The 12,596-nt window shown below is 51.2% G+C and overlaps 2 protein-coding genes across 5 annotated transcripts; both read right to left on the bottom strand.

Annotated features, from left to right (window-relative positions):
- Positions 1 to 304: 304 nt before the first annotated feature.
- On the bottom strand, positions 305 to 6,997 carry COX6B1 (cytochrome c oxidase subunit 6B1). Of its 2 annotated transcripts, none has more exons than XM_045799923.2 (4): positions 6,859 to 6,997; positions 5,220 to 5,335; positions 3,742 to 3,842; positions 305 to 497 (listed from the first exon to the last, which is right to left on the bottom strand). In XM_045799923.2, exons 2-4 carry the CDS (start codon positions 5,323 to 5,325, stop codon positions 444 to 446), a joined length of 261 nt encoding a protein of 86 aa, XP_045655879.1. In that variant the 5' UTR covers positions 5,326 to 5,335; positions 6,859 to 6,997; the 3' UTR covers positions 305 to 443. The 2 variants fall into 2 exon arrangements, with proteins under 2 accessions (XP_045655879.1, XP_045655880.1); XM_045799924.2 differs by having other exon boundaries at positions 5,220 to 5,333; positions 6,782 to 6,923.
- Positions 6,998 to 9,189: 2,192 nt separating this feature from the next.
- ETV2 (ETS variant transcription factor 2) lies at positions 9,190 to 11,603 on the bottom strand. 3 transcript variants are annotated; one of them, XM_087853355.1, is made up of 6 exons: positions 11,534 to 11,603; positions 11,325 to 11,438; positions 11,000 to 11,059; positions 10,276 to 10,755; positions 9,651 to 9,763; positions 9,190 to 9,408 (listed from the first exon to the last, which is right to left on the bottom strand). In XM_087853355.1, the coding sequence occupies exons 1-6, from the start codon at positions 11,601 to 11,603 to the stop codon at positions 9,208 to 9,210; spliced, it is 1,038 nt and encodes a 345-aa protein (XP_087709481.1). In that variant the 3' UTR covers positions 9,190 to 9,207. The 3 variants fall into 3 exon arrangements, with proteins under 3 accessions (XP_087709481.1, XP_045655856.1, XP_045655857.1); XM_045799900.2 differs by having other exon boundaries at positions 11,000 to 11,080; positions 11,361 to 11,438; XM_045799901.2 differs by lacking the exons at positions 10,276 to 10,755; positions 11,000 to 11,059 and having other exon boundaries at positions 11,361 to 11,438.
- Positions 11,604 to 12,596: the final 993 nt, after the last annotated feature.

Here is a 12,596-nt window from a genome sequence, read left to right as displayed (position 1 = left end):
TGGGTACACAGGAGTTTTTATTAGGCTATTTTCACGTGGTTCAAAAATTATGTAAGAAAAGTTTTTTTCAAACTGTATGGATAATAAAGGGGAATATACAGATAAATTTTAGCACACCCAGGGGCTTGAGGCTATTTTGTATAATCACTCACTCTATTGTCTGGTATAGAGAAGGTGGTCAGTTTAATAACATAAAACAAAACAGAAAAAAACAATCACCCTGAAGGCCCTCTTACTGGTCAAGGTATTAATTCCCACCACAGCTTCTTGCCCGACTGTCTGGCTCTTTTACACAGACGCAGTCTTAACACTTTTCCAATGAATATTTATTATTAGTTAAGCCATGATTCAGAATCCCAGGGTAGGGATCCCCATGCACCCAGGTTCCCCTTCACCACCCTGGGAGAAGGATGGAGGACAGAGGAGAGGTGGGCGGAGCCAGTTCAGATCTTCCCAGGAAATGTGCCTTCTGCCCGGCGGTCGTCCCAGGCTGATACCTGTGGAAAGACAGCCAGCGTTACTCCCTTCCTCCGTGGGGAAGCCAGATGGGTGAACGCTTGTCTTCCTCACTCTGTCCACCTGTTCGGTCAGTCAACAAGGAAGCCCCGTACTGCCACTGTTCCAGGAGTGGGAGAATCAGCAGTGACCCAGAAAGACAAAAATCACCGTCCAAAATGAACTGAGCTACTGAGGGGTAGGGGATTGGCGGGGGTGGGTGGATGAGAAACATCCCACATTTGCTGCGGGGCTGTCCTTGGGGAGATGCAGGACTGTACAGAGATTCAAGAGTGTGGCTGTCCCTGTTTCAGGAACCCCAGAGTCAACACTCAATGATGTTTGGCAGAATAGAGGAAAGAAGACATACTAGGCAGCAGTGAGGGGGGAATAAAAAAAAAAAGAGGCTGATCTATGCTCTGGCACGAATGGATCTCCAAGATACATACTCAAGTGCAACAAGATGCAAAACTGCATAGAGAGTATGACGATCCTACCGTTGACCACAGAGGTATGCACGCATATGAGCAACGACAGAAAGGCCCACATCCAACCGTTAACACTCCCCAAAGTAAAAACTAACATTCTGCAACTTGCGGTAGACCTTCCTACAGGCAGCCAGAAGCATATCCATTTAGACACAGAGACTCACATTTATATGCCATACATTAGAGGCAGTGGACAAAAGCATGGATACAGAAGAATGACTCTGAACCCCTGCCCCATCACTTCCTAGCTGTGTGACCTCAGGCAAATTCCTCAACCCTTCAGGGCCTGAGTTTTTAATGATGTAAAATGAGGATAGTGACAACAGTCTCCATCTCATCCCGTTTTTTAGCATGTTTGCCCTCACAGAATATAAAGTGCTTACAAAGCAGCTGGCCCACGGTTAAGTGCCTATTTATACACACACACACATACACACCCCCTGTATCACGAATTCTCTCTACTTTGAAAAACATACATACAAACTGGGCGATACCATGTAGATTGTCCTACAACTTACCTTTTCCACAACTCTTAGAGCTCTTTCTGTATTCTGTCACATAAATCAAGATAAACGTACCATCGTTTATCTAACTCGGGCTGTTTCTGAATGCTCCTCATTACAAACAGCTCTGCGGTGGACATCCTTGTAGACGAGCATCTTTGTAGGATGTCTACATGTAAAACTGCCACATCTGGAGAGGTTTTTCCCCATTTTGTAAGCTTCTGCCAAAATGACCTCATTTATAGAACCACGAACATTTAGCATTGTCAACCTGTATAATTCTCGCACCAGACCGCAAGGTAAAAATGAGCATCTCTCTGTTGTTTTAAGCGGTGTTGTCCTGACTGAGTGGGGATAGACACTTTTTCATGTCTGGATTCCCCTGGATTCCCTTGCACTGGACTTGTACTGTCTATAGTCCACCGTTTTCTATGTGTGAATTTCTCATTCACTGGGTTTACCTCTCTGTCTCTCTTTTAAAGAATCAGGCTGGTCTGATCCAAATTTCTCTTTGCCCAATGATCCTACTTCATGGAATAGAAACTCAGGAAACCATTAAATAGAGGGGAAAACATTTCTTGCCACGGAATTGTACACTGAAGTGCCATTTTATAAAGTAAAAAAAGGGGCGCCTGCGTGGCTAAGTTGGTTAAGCGTCCAACTCTTTTTTTTTTTTTTTTTTTAAGATTTTATTTATTAGGGGCGCCTGGGTGGCACAGTGGTTAAGCGTCTGCCTTTGGCTCAGGGCGTGATCTCGGCGTTATGGGATCGAGCCCCACATCAGGCTCCTCTGCTATGAGCCTGCTTCTTCCTATCCCACTCCCCCTGCTTGTGTTCCCTCTCTCGCTGGCTGTCTCTCGCTCTGTCAAATAAATAAATAAAATCTTTAAAAAAAAAAATAAAAAAAATAAAAAAAAAGATTTTATTTATTTATTTGACAGACAGAAAAACAGCCAGCGAGAGAGGGAACACAGTCAGGGGGAGTGGGAGAGGAAGAAGCAGGCCCCAGTGGAGGAGCCTGATGTGGGGCTCGATCCCAGAACGCCGGGATCACGCCCTGAGCCGAAGGCAGACGCTTAACGACTGAGCCACCCAGGCACCCCAAGCGTCCAACTCTTGGTTTTGGCTCAGGTCATGATCCCAGGGTCCTGGGGTCAAGCCCCACATCAGGCTCCCATTCTGGGAGCTCAGCAGGGAGTCTGCTTCTCCCTCAGCCCCTCCCCCTGCTCATGATCCCTCTCAAATAAGTAAATAAGTAAGTAAATAAATAAAATCTTAAAAAAAAAAAAAACCCAAAAACAAAAAACAGAAACAACCATTTATTCTTACTTCACCAAGTTTTTGAAATAAAGAAACCAGGGTAGCCGTATAAAGGGGGCTTTGCAGAATACATTTATAAGCCCTAACAAAGGGGACACTGCCAGCACCTGAGGGTAGGAACCACACAATCTGATGCTCTCAAGGCGAGGGCAGGCCCAGGTCCCGAGAATGGGGTGTAGGGCACCACCGGGCCTAGAAGCATGCTTCCTGGCACCCTGTCCAGCATGCACCCGATGCAGGCTCTGAGGGTGGAGGTGGGATGCTACATACTTGTAACATCAGGTTACTCAATCCCCCAGGGACAAGGGGAAATCCTGGAAGGGCACGGGGCACTCGAAGACACTTGACAATGTGGCCGGAGAGGGGGAAGGAAAACCAGGCAAGCTGAAGCAGACTGCATTAAGGCAATTTGTTCTCAAGAAATAAGCCCCAAAGGCATACATCAAGGATGCTTCAAATATACTGAAAAAATGAGAATATCACCTCCATCAAAAGGGAATCAGTTAAATAAAAGCATATGTAAGTTACTAAAACAAGTAAGGCAGACCTATATGCATTATTATAAGAAAGGCTCCAAGACACACTGTAAATCAAATGTGCATAATAAAAAGGCACAGAACTGCACAAGATGGTGAGCCCCACAGGGACGGGGAGCCAGCACTGTGTATGTATTTGTGGAGTCCATGGGCGAGATGGATGTAGCAAGGACGAGGAGAGGGCCCTGGTCGCTCTGGCCAAGAGCCCTGACTGTTTGAGTACTGGCGAAAAGAGGGAAGGGAGACAATTCCAGAAAGAAGACAAGGCTCAGTCCCATGGACGGCGCAATGCCCTGTCCTCCCTCTGCTTCTCCCAGATGAGCCGCCACTGAGCTACCATACTTCTCTCTGCTAAGACCCCACCCCAGCGTTCCAAGGGCCCCAGGAGGTGGCACGTACCCAGGATATGGGGCAGAGGGACTTGTACACACGCCGGTACCATTCACACACGGAGACATCACCCCCTTTAGCAGTCATTGCCTTCTCACAACGGTGGAAGTCTGTGGAGAGAGCAGTTCAGGGTCAGCCCAGGCAAGGACTGGAACACATTATTCATCAAAACTGTCAGAAATCATCTTTACTTCACAACAGTTATATATACACACACCCACAAAACAAGTGTCACAAGGAATGTCTATTCCTACAGAAGTACTGATAAGGGCTAGATAGGGCTCGCTAAGTTGATTTTACTAGACAAGTACTGTTTGACTTGAAAATTCTGGGGTCTGGAATGAGGGGGCAACGTGAGGGGCACATGTGGGGATTATGGAAGTCCAAAACCAGGGCAAGGGAAGGGGAAGATGATCTTGGGGCTAAGATGCTGGCATCCTACAGAGGAAGACAGGAGGGAGATAATTTGGTTTTTTAAAGTAGGCAATTACTTAAAAGAAAAAAAAGAAAAGAAAATTACTCCAGGTATTCCACACCTGGGCACATTCCCTACATAGCAGCATTCGCACGGATGTCAAATTACATTTAAGAGGGGCGCCTGGGTGGCTCAGTCGTTAATTGTCTGCCTTCGGCTCAGGGCGTGATCCCAGCGTTCTGGGATCGAGTCCCGCCATCAGGCTCCTCTCCTGGGAGCCTGCTTCTCCCTCTCCCACTTCCCCTGCCTGTGTTCCCTCTCACTGTCTCTCTCTCTCTGTGTCAAATAAATAAAATCTTTTAAAAAAAATTATATTTAAGAGAACGTTTATAGCACCGTCATTCGTAAAAGCCTGAAACTGGACAGCACGCAAGTGTCTGGAAATAAATTATGGAAAACTGTACGCAATCAAAATGAGCAAACTACATGCCACGGCAAGGAAGAATCTTCAAAACTGCTGGATGAAGAAGCCCAAACAAAAGAGAATATCTCCAATATTTGTCAAGTTCATCAAGAGGCAAACCTAAGAGCAGTGATAAAACCAAAATGTGACTGCCTTAAGTTGGCAGTGCAGCAGCTCTAGTTGAGGGAGTAGGATGCTGTGTGTAAGACAGGGCGTGCAGTAGGCAAGCAAGCTCAGACTGCTGACAGGATCTCATTTTCTCTCCAGGTTATAGTTACACGGGGGATTCACTTAACTATTATTCATTTAACTGTACATTATGTTTTATGTATTTCCTCTATGTATGTTAATATCCGTCTCATACACACACAAATAAATCTTTAAAAAAAAAAATCATTGTAGGAACCAAAGTTTGTGACCCTGGCCCAGATCTTGGATTTAAACAGAGCTGTGATGAGGGGCATGGGCCCTGCAAGGTAGGATGTCCAGGCAAAAAAGAGGCCTGGGATGTATAGATCCCTGAGGAGCAGGCAACAGGTAAGCAAGCACCTTGAAGTGTGGGACCAGGAAAAGGTTCTGCATCCCTTCCCATCCCCGTGCCCTGCTTACCCAGGTAGTTCTGCCAGCAGTTCCTAGTCTGGTTCTGGTTGGGGAAGCGGCTGTCAAAAGGGGCGGTCTGGTAGTTCTTGATTTTGGTCTTGATTTCTTCTGCCATGGTGCTGACTCTTGGAGACAAAGAGAGTGGATGTTGGCAAAAGTTCTAGGGGGTGTAGGCAGGGGGATGTCGCCCACCCAGGCACAGGAGAATGGAATAGGTGAACAAGCCACCACTTTCTCCCTCTCAACATATACACACAGAGGTGAAGGGTGGGGCAAATCCATACATCTAAGTGTGGCAGTTACAGCAGGGCTTGGTGGAGGGCGGTAACTACTTAGCAAAATCAGGCCTTATTCATCCCAAAATAACACTAACTAACACTCACTGAGTGCTTAGTTTAGGCCAAGCACTGTTCTACACTTTACTTCTGCAGCCACCCTAAAAGGTAGGAACTATTACTATCACTGTTTCACAGACAAGGCACAGGGTGTCTAAGTGACTTCCCAAGGTCATACAAGTGCAGGAGCTGCACCCAATCATTGACAGAACCTACCCTCCAGAGGTTCTTCATCTCTTTGGTGCCATGAACTCAAGGGTCTAATGACCCTCTCTCAGAGTATTTTTAAATGCATTAAAAAACTGCAGAGCATCACAAAGAACACCAGTTGTATGTAGCTGAAGTAATCGTAAGTGGAAATGTATTCTGTGACATCTGCAACCATAATTTGATATAAGATGACCTGTGATTTTGATTGTGGACAAAGTCATGTATGATGCAAATATTACTAAAGCTGTTGCCTCCATTCCTAACTGAAGGAAATGCTACATTTCAATTACAGATTAGGAAAAATACAGATGTAATTTTTCCCCCATTCAAGTCCTAGCACACCTTGCATTCTACCGATTTTGCAGACCCAGAGTTAAAAACCCGTTATAAAGTCTTTTAAGAGGTGACACGCAGTTTTTGCCAGGTAATGTGAAACTGCCTCTATCCCAGAGAATTCGAAGAGTAATGGGGTTACAAAGAAGTGAGCAGGCCAGTGTTAAAGTCAAGGGACCCAAGGTAGTGGTGCGGAGTCTCGGGGAAAAGGGTAGAGGGGCGTGGGGAGGAGGACGTAGAATACCAGCGCTGGGACCTGTTCAGAGCAGTTGTTTTGGGGGCCGGGCGGGGGGGCTGGGAGGAAGGGAGGTTCAGGGATGACTCTGAGGCCTCTCCAACGTCCAAGCGGGAGGGAGGACCTGAAACCAGGGAGCCAGGCTGCGGCCCGGGAAAGCCAGGGGGGCCACGCCTGCGGCCTGAGATTGAGGACACTACAGTCCAAACTACGGGATCCAAACCCTGGACACTGGCTAAGTAGCTTAATATCGCTGAGTTTCAGTTGCTCCACTGTCAAAAAGGGATCATTACAGGCCCTACCTCATAGCGCTGGAGGGAAGACGAAATGAATTAATAAAGTCACTTGAAACGTTACCTGGCATTAAAGAAGAGCTACATACTCGTTAGCTAGAGGACTACTAACAGAACAGAACCCCAGGGACCAGGGAAGCCGGACGCCGCTGCCCAGAAACTCACTTCGTTCTCGGAGAAACTAGGTCCGGCTCCTCAGATCCCCAGGATAGGTCCCAGCTTCCCAAGCCCTCGACACTCACCTAAACACACCACAGCAGCAACTCGCAGCTCAATGTGACCCTCAGCAAAGACGCCAGAATCGGACCGGAAGCGGAATTAAGACCGGCCGGAAGTGGGGGAGGTGGAGTAAATGGGAGTCTTCCGCATGGCTAGAGCGCCCTCGGGGAGGCCGTCAGCGAAAACCACTAAGGCCACGCCCATCCGGGAGAACTCCTAACTCCTATTGGGCTGAATACCTGTTCATCATCTCTTGGTACTCTTGGTCCAATCGTGAGCTTGCGTGGCACTTCGAAGGTCCGAGCTGGGGCTTGACACTTCTGGTTACAGGTTCTCATCACCTTACTGTTTTTACCGACGGAAAGGAGTTTTGGTTCCTTGGGGCTAGCTGTGGAGTCGGCCTGAGAGAAATATCCCAGCAGAAGTATCCTTATTCATGCAAGAATTTCTTATTGAACGCTTACCCTGTGCCAGGTACTTCTGTAAGCCTTGGGGAAGCATCACTGAACAAAACACAAGAATCCTTACTCTCTTTGTGATTATTACTGGATCAGTTGTTAGGGGTTTGAAATCAAACCAGTCTTTCTCCCAGGGTCATTATCACATTATGAGGAATACCCAGACTCCACCTCCTGCTCATTACCTTCTTCTTCTTCTTCTTCTTCTTCTTGCTCATTACTTTCTTTCCCCAAGCCTCAGAAGGCACAAATTAACACAGATTTGAGTTCCTGAAGACTCAAACCAAAGTCTTGCATCACAGAGAGGAGGGGTTAAGAATAAAAGCTTGGGTCTGGGAGAAATCTGTCCATCTTGGAAAGTGACACATCTGTGCTTCTAGTCAGAGAGGTATCCCTGACTCTTTCATACCCCACAGCTGATCTATCAAGAAATCCTCTTGGCTCTGCCTTAGCAATATATTCAGAATTTTCTCCCACATCTGGTTCTAGCCATGGGCACCTCCAGCCTCGGCTATTGCAGTAGCCCACTCCCTGGCCTCCTGGCTTCCCTACTGCCCTCCACAATCATCCACTCAGCCAGAGGGACCCTGTTAACACCTCAGTCAGATCATTTCCCTTTGGCCCAGAACCCTCCCCTTGGGTCTTGTCCGACTCTCTCAGTCAAAAGCCAAAGTCCTTACAAATGACCTACACAGTTTGGTCCCTCTTATACCCCCATTTCTGATCCTTCTTCTCTTTACTCCCACTGTTCTAGCCACACTGGTCTCCTCCTGCTTAAACATGTGGGCTGACATCCCTTTAAGGGCCTTTGCACTTGCTGTCCCCTGGGTCTGCAGTGCTCTTCCTGAAGCTGTTTCCTTCCCTCACCTCCTTCAGGTTACCTTCTTGGTTAGTCCTCCCCAGACAAGATATTTAAAATGGGCATCTTGGGGCACCTGGGTGGCTTAGTCGTTAAGTGTCTTTCTTCGGCTCAGGTCCTGGGATCGAGACCTGCATCTGGCTCCCCGCTCAGCAGGAAGCCTGCTTCTTCTTCTTCTTTTTTTATTATTATAATATTTTAAAATTATGTTAGTCACCATACAGTACATCCCTGTTTTTTTATGTAAAGTTCCATGATTCATTAGTTGCGTATAACACCCAGTGCACCATGCAATACGTGCCCTCCTTACTACCCATCACCAGCCTATCCCATTCCCCCACCCCCCTCCCCTCTGAAGCCCTCAGTTTGTTTCTCAGAGTCCATAAGGATGCCTGCTTCTCCCTCTCCCACTTCCCCTGCTGTGTTCCCTCTCTCGCTGTGTCTTTCTCTGTCCAATAAATAAATAAAATCTTTAAAATAAAATAAAATAAAATAAAATAAAATAAAATAAAATAGGCATCTTGTCAGTCCATGGAAGGACCATTCGTTAGGGGCTCAGTGGTTCCCAGAATGGGGTAGGCTCTCCTTGGGGTCTAGATAGGAGTTCTATCACCCTCAGCTTGGAGTGGGAAGACAGTAGGTGATTTGGGGGATCAAACCCTAGCCCCAATTCCTTAATGGTCCCAGGCACTGAAAGGACACACATAAACTGTTTTGTTTTTTTTTTTTTTTTTTGACTCTTGAGTCCTCTCTTCAGGAGGGATACAGTAGGTAAACTCGAAAGTTAATGATTGGGTCTGATTCCTTTACAAGTCCCAGCACAGGCAGGCACAATGTAGGCCCTATAGGTAGTGAGATGATTCCTTTGAAAGTTACATCACACAGTGAGCACACAAGTAGGTCCCCTAAGACTCTGGGTGTAACTTGGGATCACGCGGGCGGGGAGGGGGGTGGAAGGTGAGTGTGGTGGTGCACACTTAGGGTCCCTAGCGGGTTTAGTCAGTATCCGTGGGAAGGATGCAGGCGGCACTCACGACTAGTTTGATGGGATATTTTTATTGGGTCGCTCCTCCCGGTCCACCCCCCGCGCAGTCCGGATAGGCCAGGCCAGGCACGCGGCCCCCGAAACGGTACGTGTACTTGCGCCCACCGCTCTTGCGCACGATGTCGCGGCGGTAGTAGTATCGTAGGCCTCGGCTCAGTTTCTCGTAGTTCATGCCGGGTTTCCTCTTGCGCTCACCCCACAGCCGCGCCACCTAGGACAGAGGCCGGGCTTAGTCTGAAAGCAGGAGGGAGCGGGGCTTGGCAACGGACGGGCGGGGCGGGGGGCGCGGTTTCAGGTACTTTCTGGACGCGAGTTAGTCCGGGTAACTTCTGGCGGGGTGGAGAGAAGTACGAGCTGGGGGCGGGGCCAAGTAAGGGGCAAACAGAGTGGCCCGGCCAAATTGAACGGGAGGAGGCCCGGGCGGGATGTGGCGCGTCTGGGAGGCTCCCCCACCTCTCTGGGGTCACACAGCTGGAACTCGCGGCTGTTGCCAGTCCAGCGGATGCAGTTGCTACGCTCCCCGTCTCGGAGCAGCTCCAGGAGGAACTGCCACAGCTGAATGGGACCTGTGGAGTGCAGGCAGATGAACACACTCGGCTTCCTAGACCCAGACCATGTCCCTTCGACGACCCAGCTGTCCGGGCTCCCTCGCTTCGAAGGTGCAAGGGTCCGGGTGTTCCCAACTCGGGACCCAGAAGTCCAGATCCCTCCACCTTGGGGCCCAAAGAGTCCAGATCCCTCCATATAAGGAACCCAAGAATCGTCCACAGGGACCCAGGCAGCCGGGGCCCCCGCCTCGGAAACTTAGAGCTCTGAGTTTGGATACCACACCTTGGTGACCCAGGCATCCGGACCCTCACCTTTTTCCTCTCAGTTAATCCAGGAGCCTAGGTTCTGGTCTCTTGCTCCCTATTAGACTACCACCGTTTTAGTTCTCTCCTCCCCTACGACCCACCGTCACCGCCTCTCTCTGGCTCTCAGGTGACTAAGCCTCGCACCTTCGCTGCCAGTTTCCCGGGTCCCGCCCCTACGCGCCTAGGCCCCGCCTCACTAGATTCTGGTCCTGCTGACCTCTCACCTCGGTGGTTATTTTTGGGGTAACAAGCCAAGGTTACGCCGTCCGACGGCTGGCTCGGTTCGGAGGACGTGGTGAGATCTGAAGTCTGGTACCCCTTTGAAGAGGTGGTGCAGTCCGTATGCAGCCCCGAGACCCAGGAGGTGGTACAGTCTGAGCCCGCAGGCCCACCCCACGAAATGGTAGAGTCCGCGCTCTGCTCTCCTCCGAGGCTCTGGCCCCAGTAGGCGGGGCCGTCGAGGCCCATAGAACAGTCCCAGTTAGTGGAGCTGGCGGCGGCCTGGGAGCAAGACCACGGGTTGGTCTCTCCCCCCGAGATGATACAGTTCTGGCCCGCTGCCCCCGCAGCACCAACGAAGGGGGCGGGACCCAGGCCGGGAGGGGCGGGGCCTAGGGCCTGGGAGACGCCGCTCCAAGGGTCCGAGCCGGTGCACTCCAAGTCTGTCCAGTCTCCCGACCACGGAAGAGCCTGAGGGGCGGGCTCTGTGAGGAGTAACAGACCCCAAGTGAGGGGAGCCCAGGTGTCCGGGTCCCCGGCCCCCTCAGGGGTTCTTGGAATCTAAGCTCTCAGCCCTGACGCCCTGCGCTCCCGGATCTAGGCCGTGCCATCTGGAGGACCCAGGCGTTCCCGTGCTAGCCCCGTTCCCCTCAAAGATCAAGTTTAAACCTCTAGCTACGGTGGAGGACCCCAGTCCCCTCATTACCCCGCCTCTGCGCACACACTCACCCGGCCCCCATGGAGCTTCTGGGTGCGGTAACGCGGAGTCCCAGTCCGGCTGTGGGAGCCCTGCGAGGGGTAAGAACGAGCAGAGTTTCGGGAAGGGTGTGAGCAATGACTAGAGACGCCCCCTCGACCACCCACCCAGCAGTCTTTATTTGTCCGGGCCTGAGTTATTACCCCCAGCCCCTACTCACTCACACCTAGAACTCAGGACCCTTGCCTCGTCCTCTTTCAACCTCAGCACTTCCAGCCCGAAGCCCTCTCCCCATTCAGCCTTAGGCGTCCAGGCACGCCCCCTTTCTCCCTCAGACCCCGGAGCCCAGCCTCTCACCTTCCTCAGCTCCCAGGAGTGCCAGCCCACAGCCACCTTTCCAGCGTGGCTCCCCTGTCCGCGTGTCCCCTGGGAGCGCCAGTTCGGGGAAATAGAAGCCGAGTTCAGCTCCTTCTGCAGGCAGTGAGGCGGTTAGGGCCCGGTCGGGGTCAGCGGCGGCCCCCACCTGTGCACCCTCCCCACACGTGGACTCAGTCCCCGCAGCCTACCCAGCCCTGACAGCCTGTTCCCTGGAGGCACTTCCTGTGGAGACGCTTCATCCCAGTTCCAGAAGTCCATGGATGCGCCTTGTCAATGTTCTGGGCAGGGAGAAAAAAGGGGGCAAGGGGTGAGCTGGTGACACTTAGGGACCCTGGCTGGAGTCTGGGCCCCAGCCCTTGCTTCTCTCAGACCCAGGAGTCCAGGCCTTTTGCTCCCTCCTTCCCCAGGACCCTGGAATCTTGGCCTCCAGTGTCCCTTTTCTCAGACTAGGAGTAAGGGACTTCAGCCCTCTCCTCCCTCAACCCAGAAGTCCAGGCCCCCAGACATCCAGTTCATGGCTCACCTCTGGCGGGTTTCTCTGTCCCCGGCCAGGGGTCTCAGCCCCATTTCATACTATGTACCCCCTCCCCTGGGGGCCTGGGCAGGGGGGAATTTTCCAAGACGTCAGAGCCGGGGGTCGCAGCAGGGTCGAGTTGCAGGGCCCGGGGCGGGGCCAAGCGCCCCCCGCCCCCGCCCCCCCCCCCAGGGATGGCCGCCTGCCTCCTGATAGCTACAGCTGTCCTGCTGCAGGGGTGGCTTGGACTTGGACAGGAGCTTGGGGAACGGTCGTCTCTGAGAGACCCAGAGTGCGGAGGCGTGTTTACGGGGTGATGGGGGTGGAGCAGCGGGTTTGGTGGACAGGTTTTCCATCTTGGGTACTTGATCCTGCGACATGGGGGGTAGGGGGGAGGGTCTGGGGTCAGCTGGGCCGCGCCAGGCTTATCTGCAACAGGAAGGGGGATTTCCGGCCAGACCCCAGGTCCGCCAACGTCACAATCTGTAGGGGGACTGCGGGGCGGGGTGGGGGAGGCCGACCCAGGATCCCCAACCAGGCCGAGTTCTCCCCTTCGAAGGCTTTGAGGACGTTCTGGGGCTGCTCTTGAGTAGTGTCAATCATGATAACATCAACAATGTGACCAATAACCACAGTAATTCTAATAGCTAACATTTATTGAGGGCTCATTGCATGCCACCAACTGGGCCTTGGGCCTTCATTTAATCCTTTTATGAGGTAAGTACTAGTCTTCATTT

Source organism: Ursus americanus, chromosome 21 (assembly GCF_024610735.1).
Source record: "Ursus americanus isolate L20-20 chromosome 21, mUrsAme1.1.p, whole genome shotgun sequence".
Taxonomy (NCBI): Eukaryota; Metazoa; Chordata; class Mammalia; order Carnivora; family Ursidae; genus Ursus; species Ursus americanus.
This window is presented reverse-complemented; position numbering and strand designations above follow the sequence as displayed.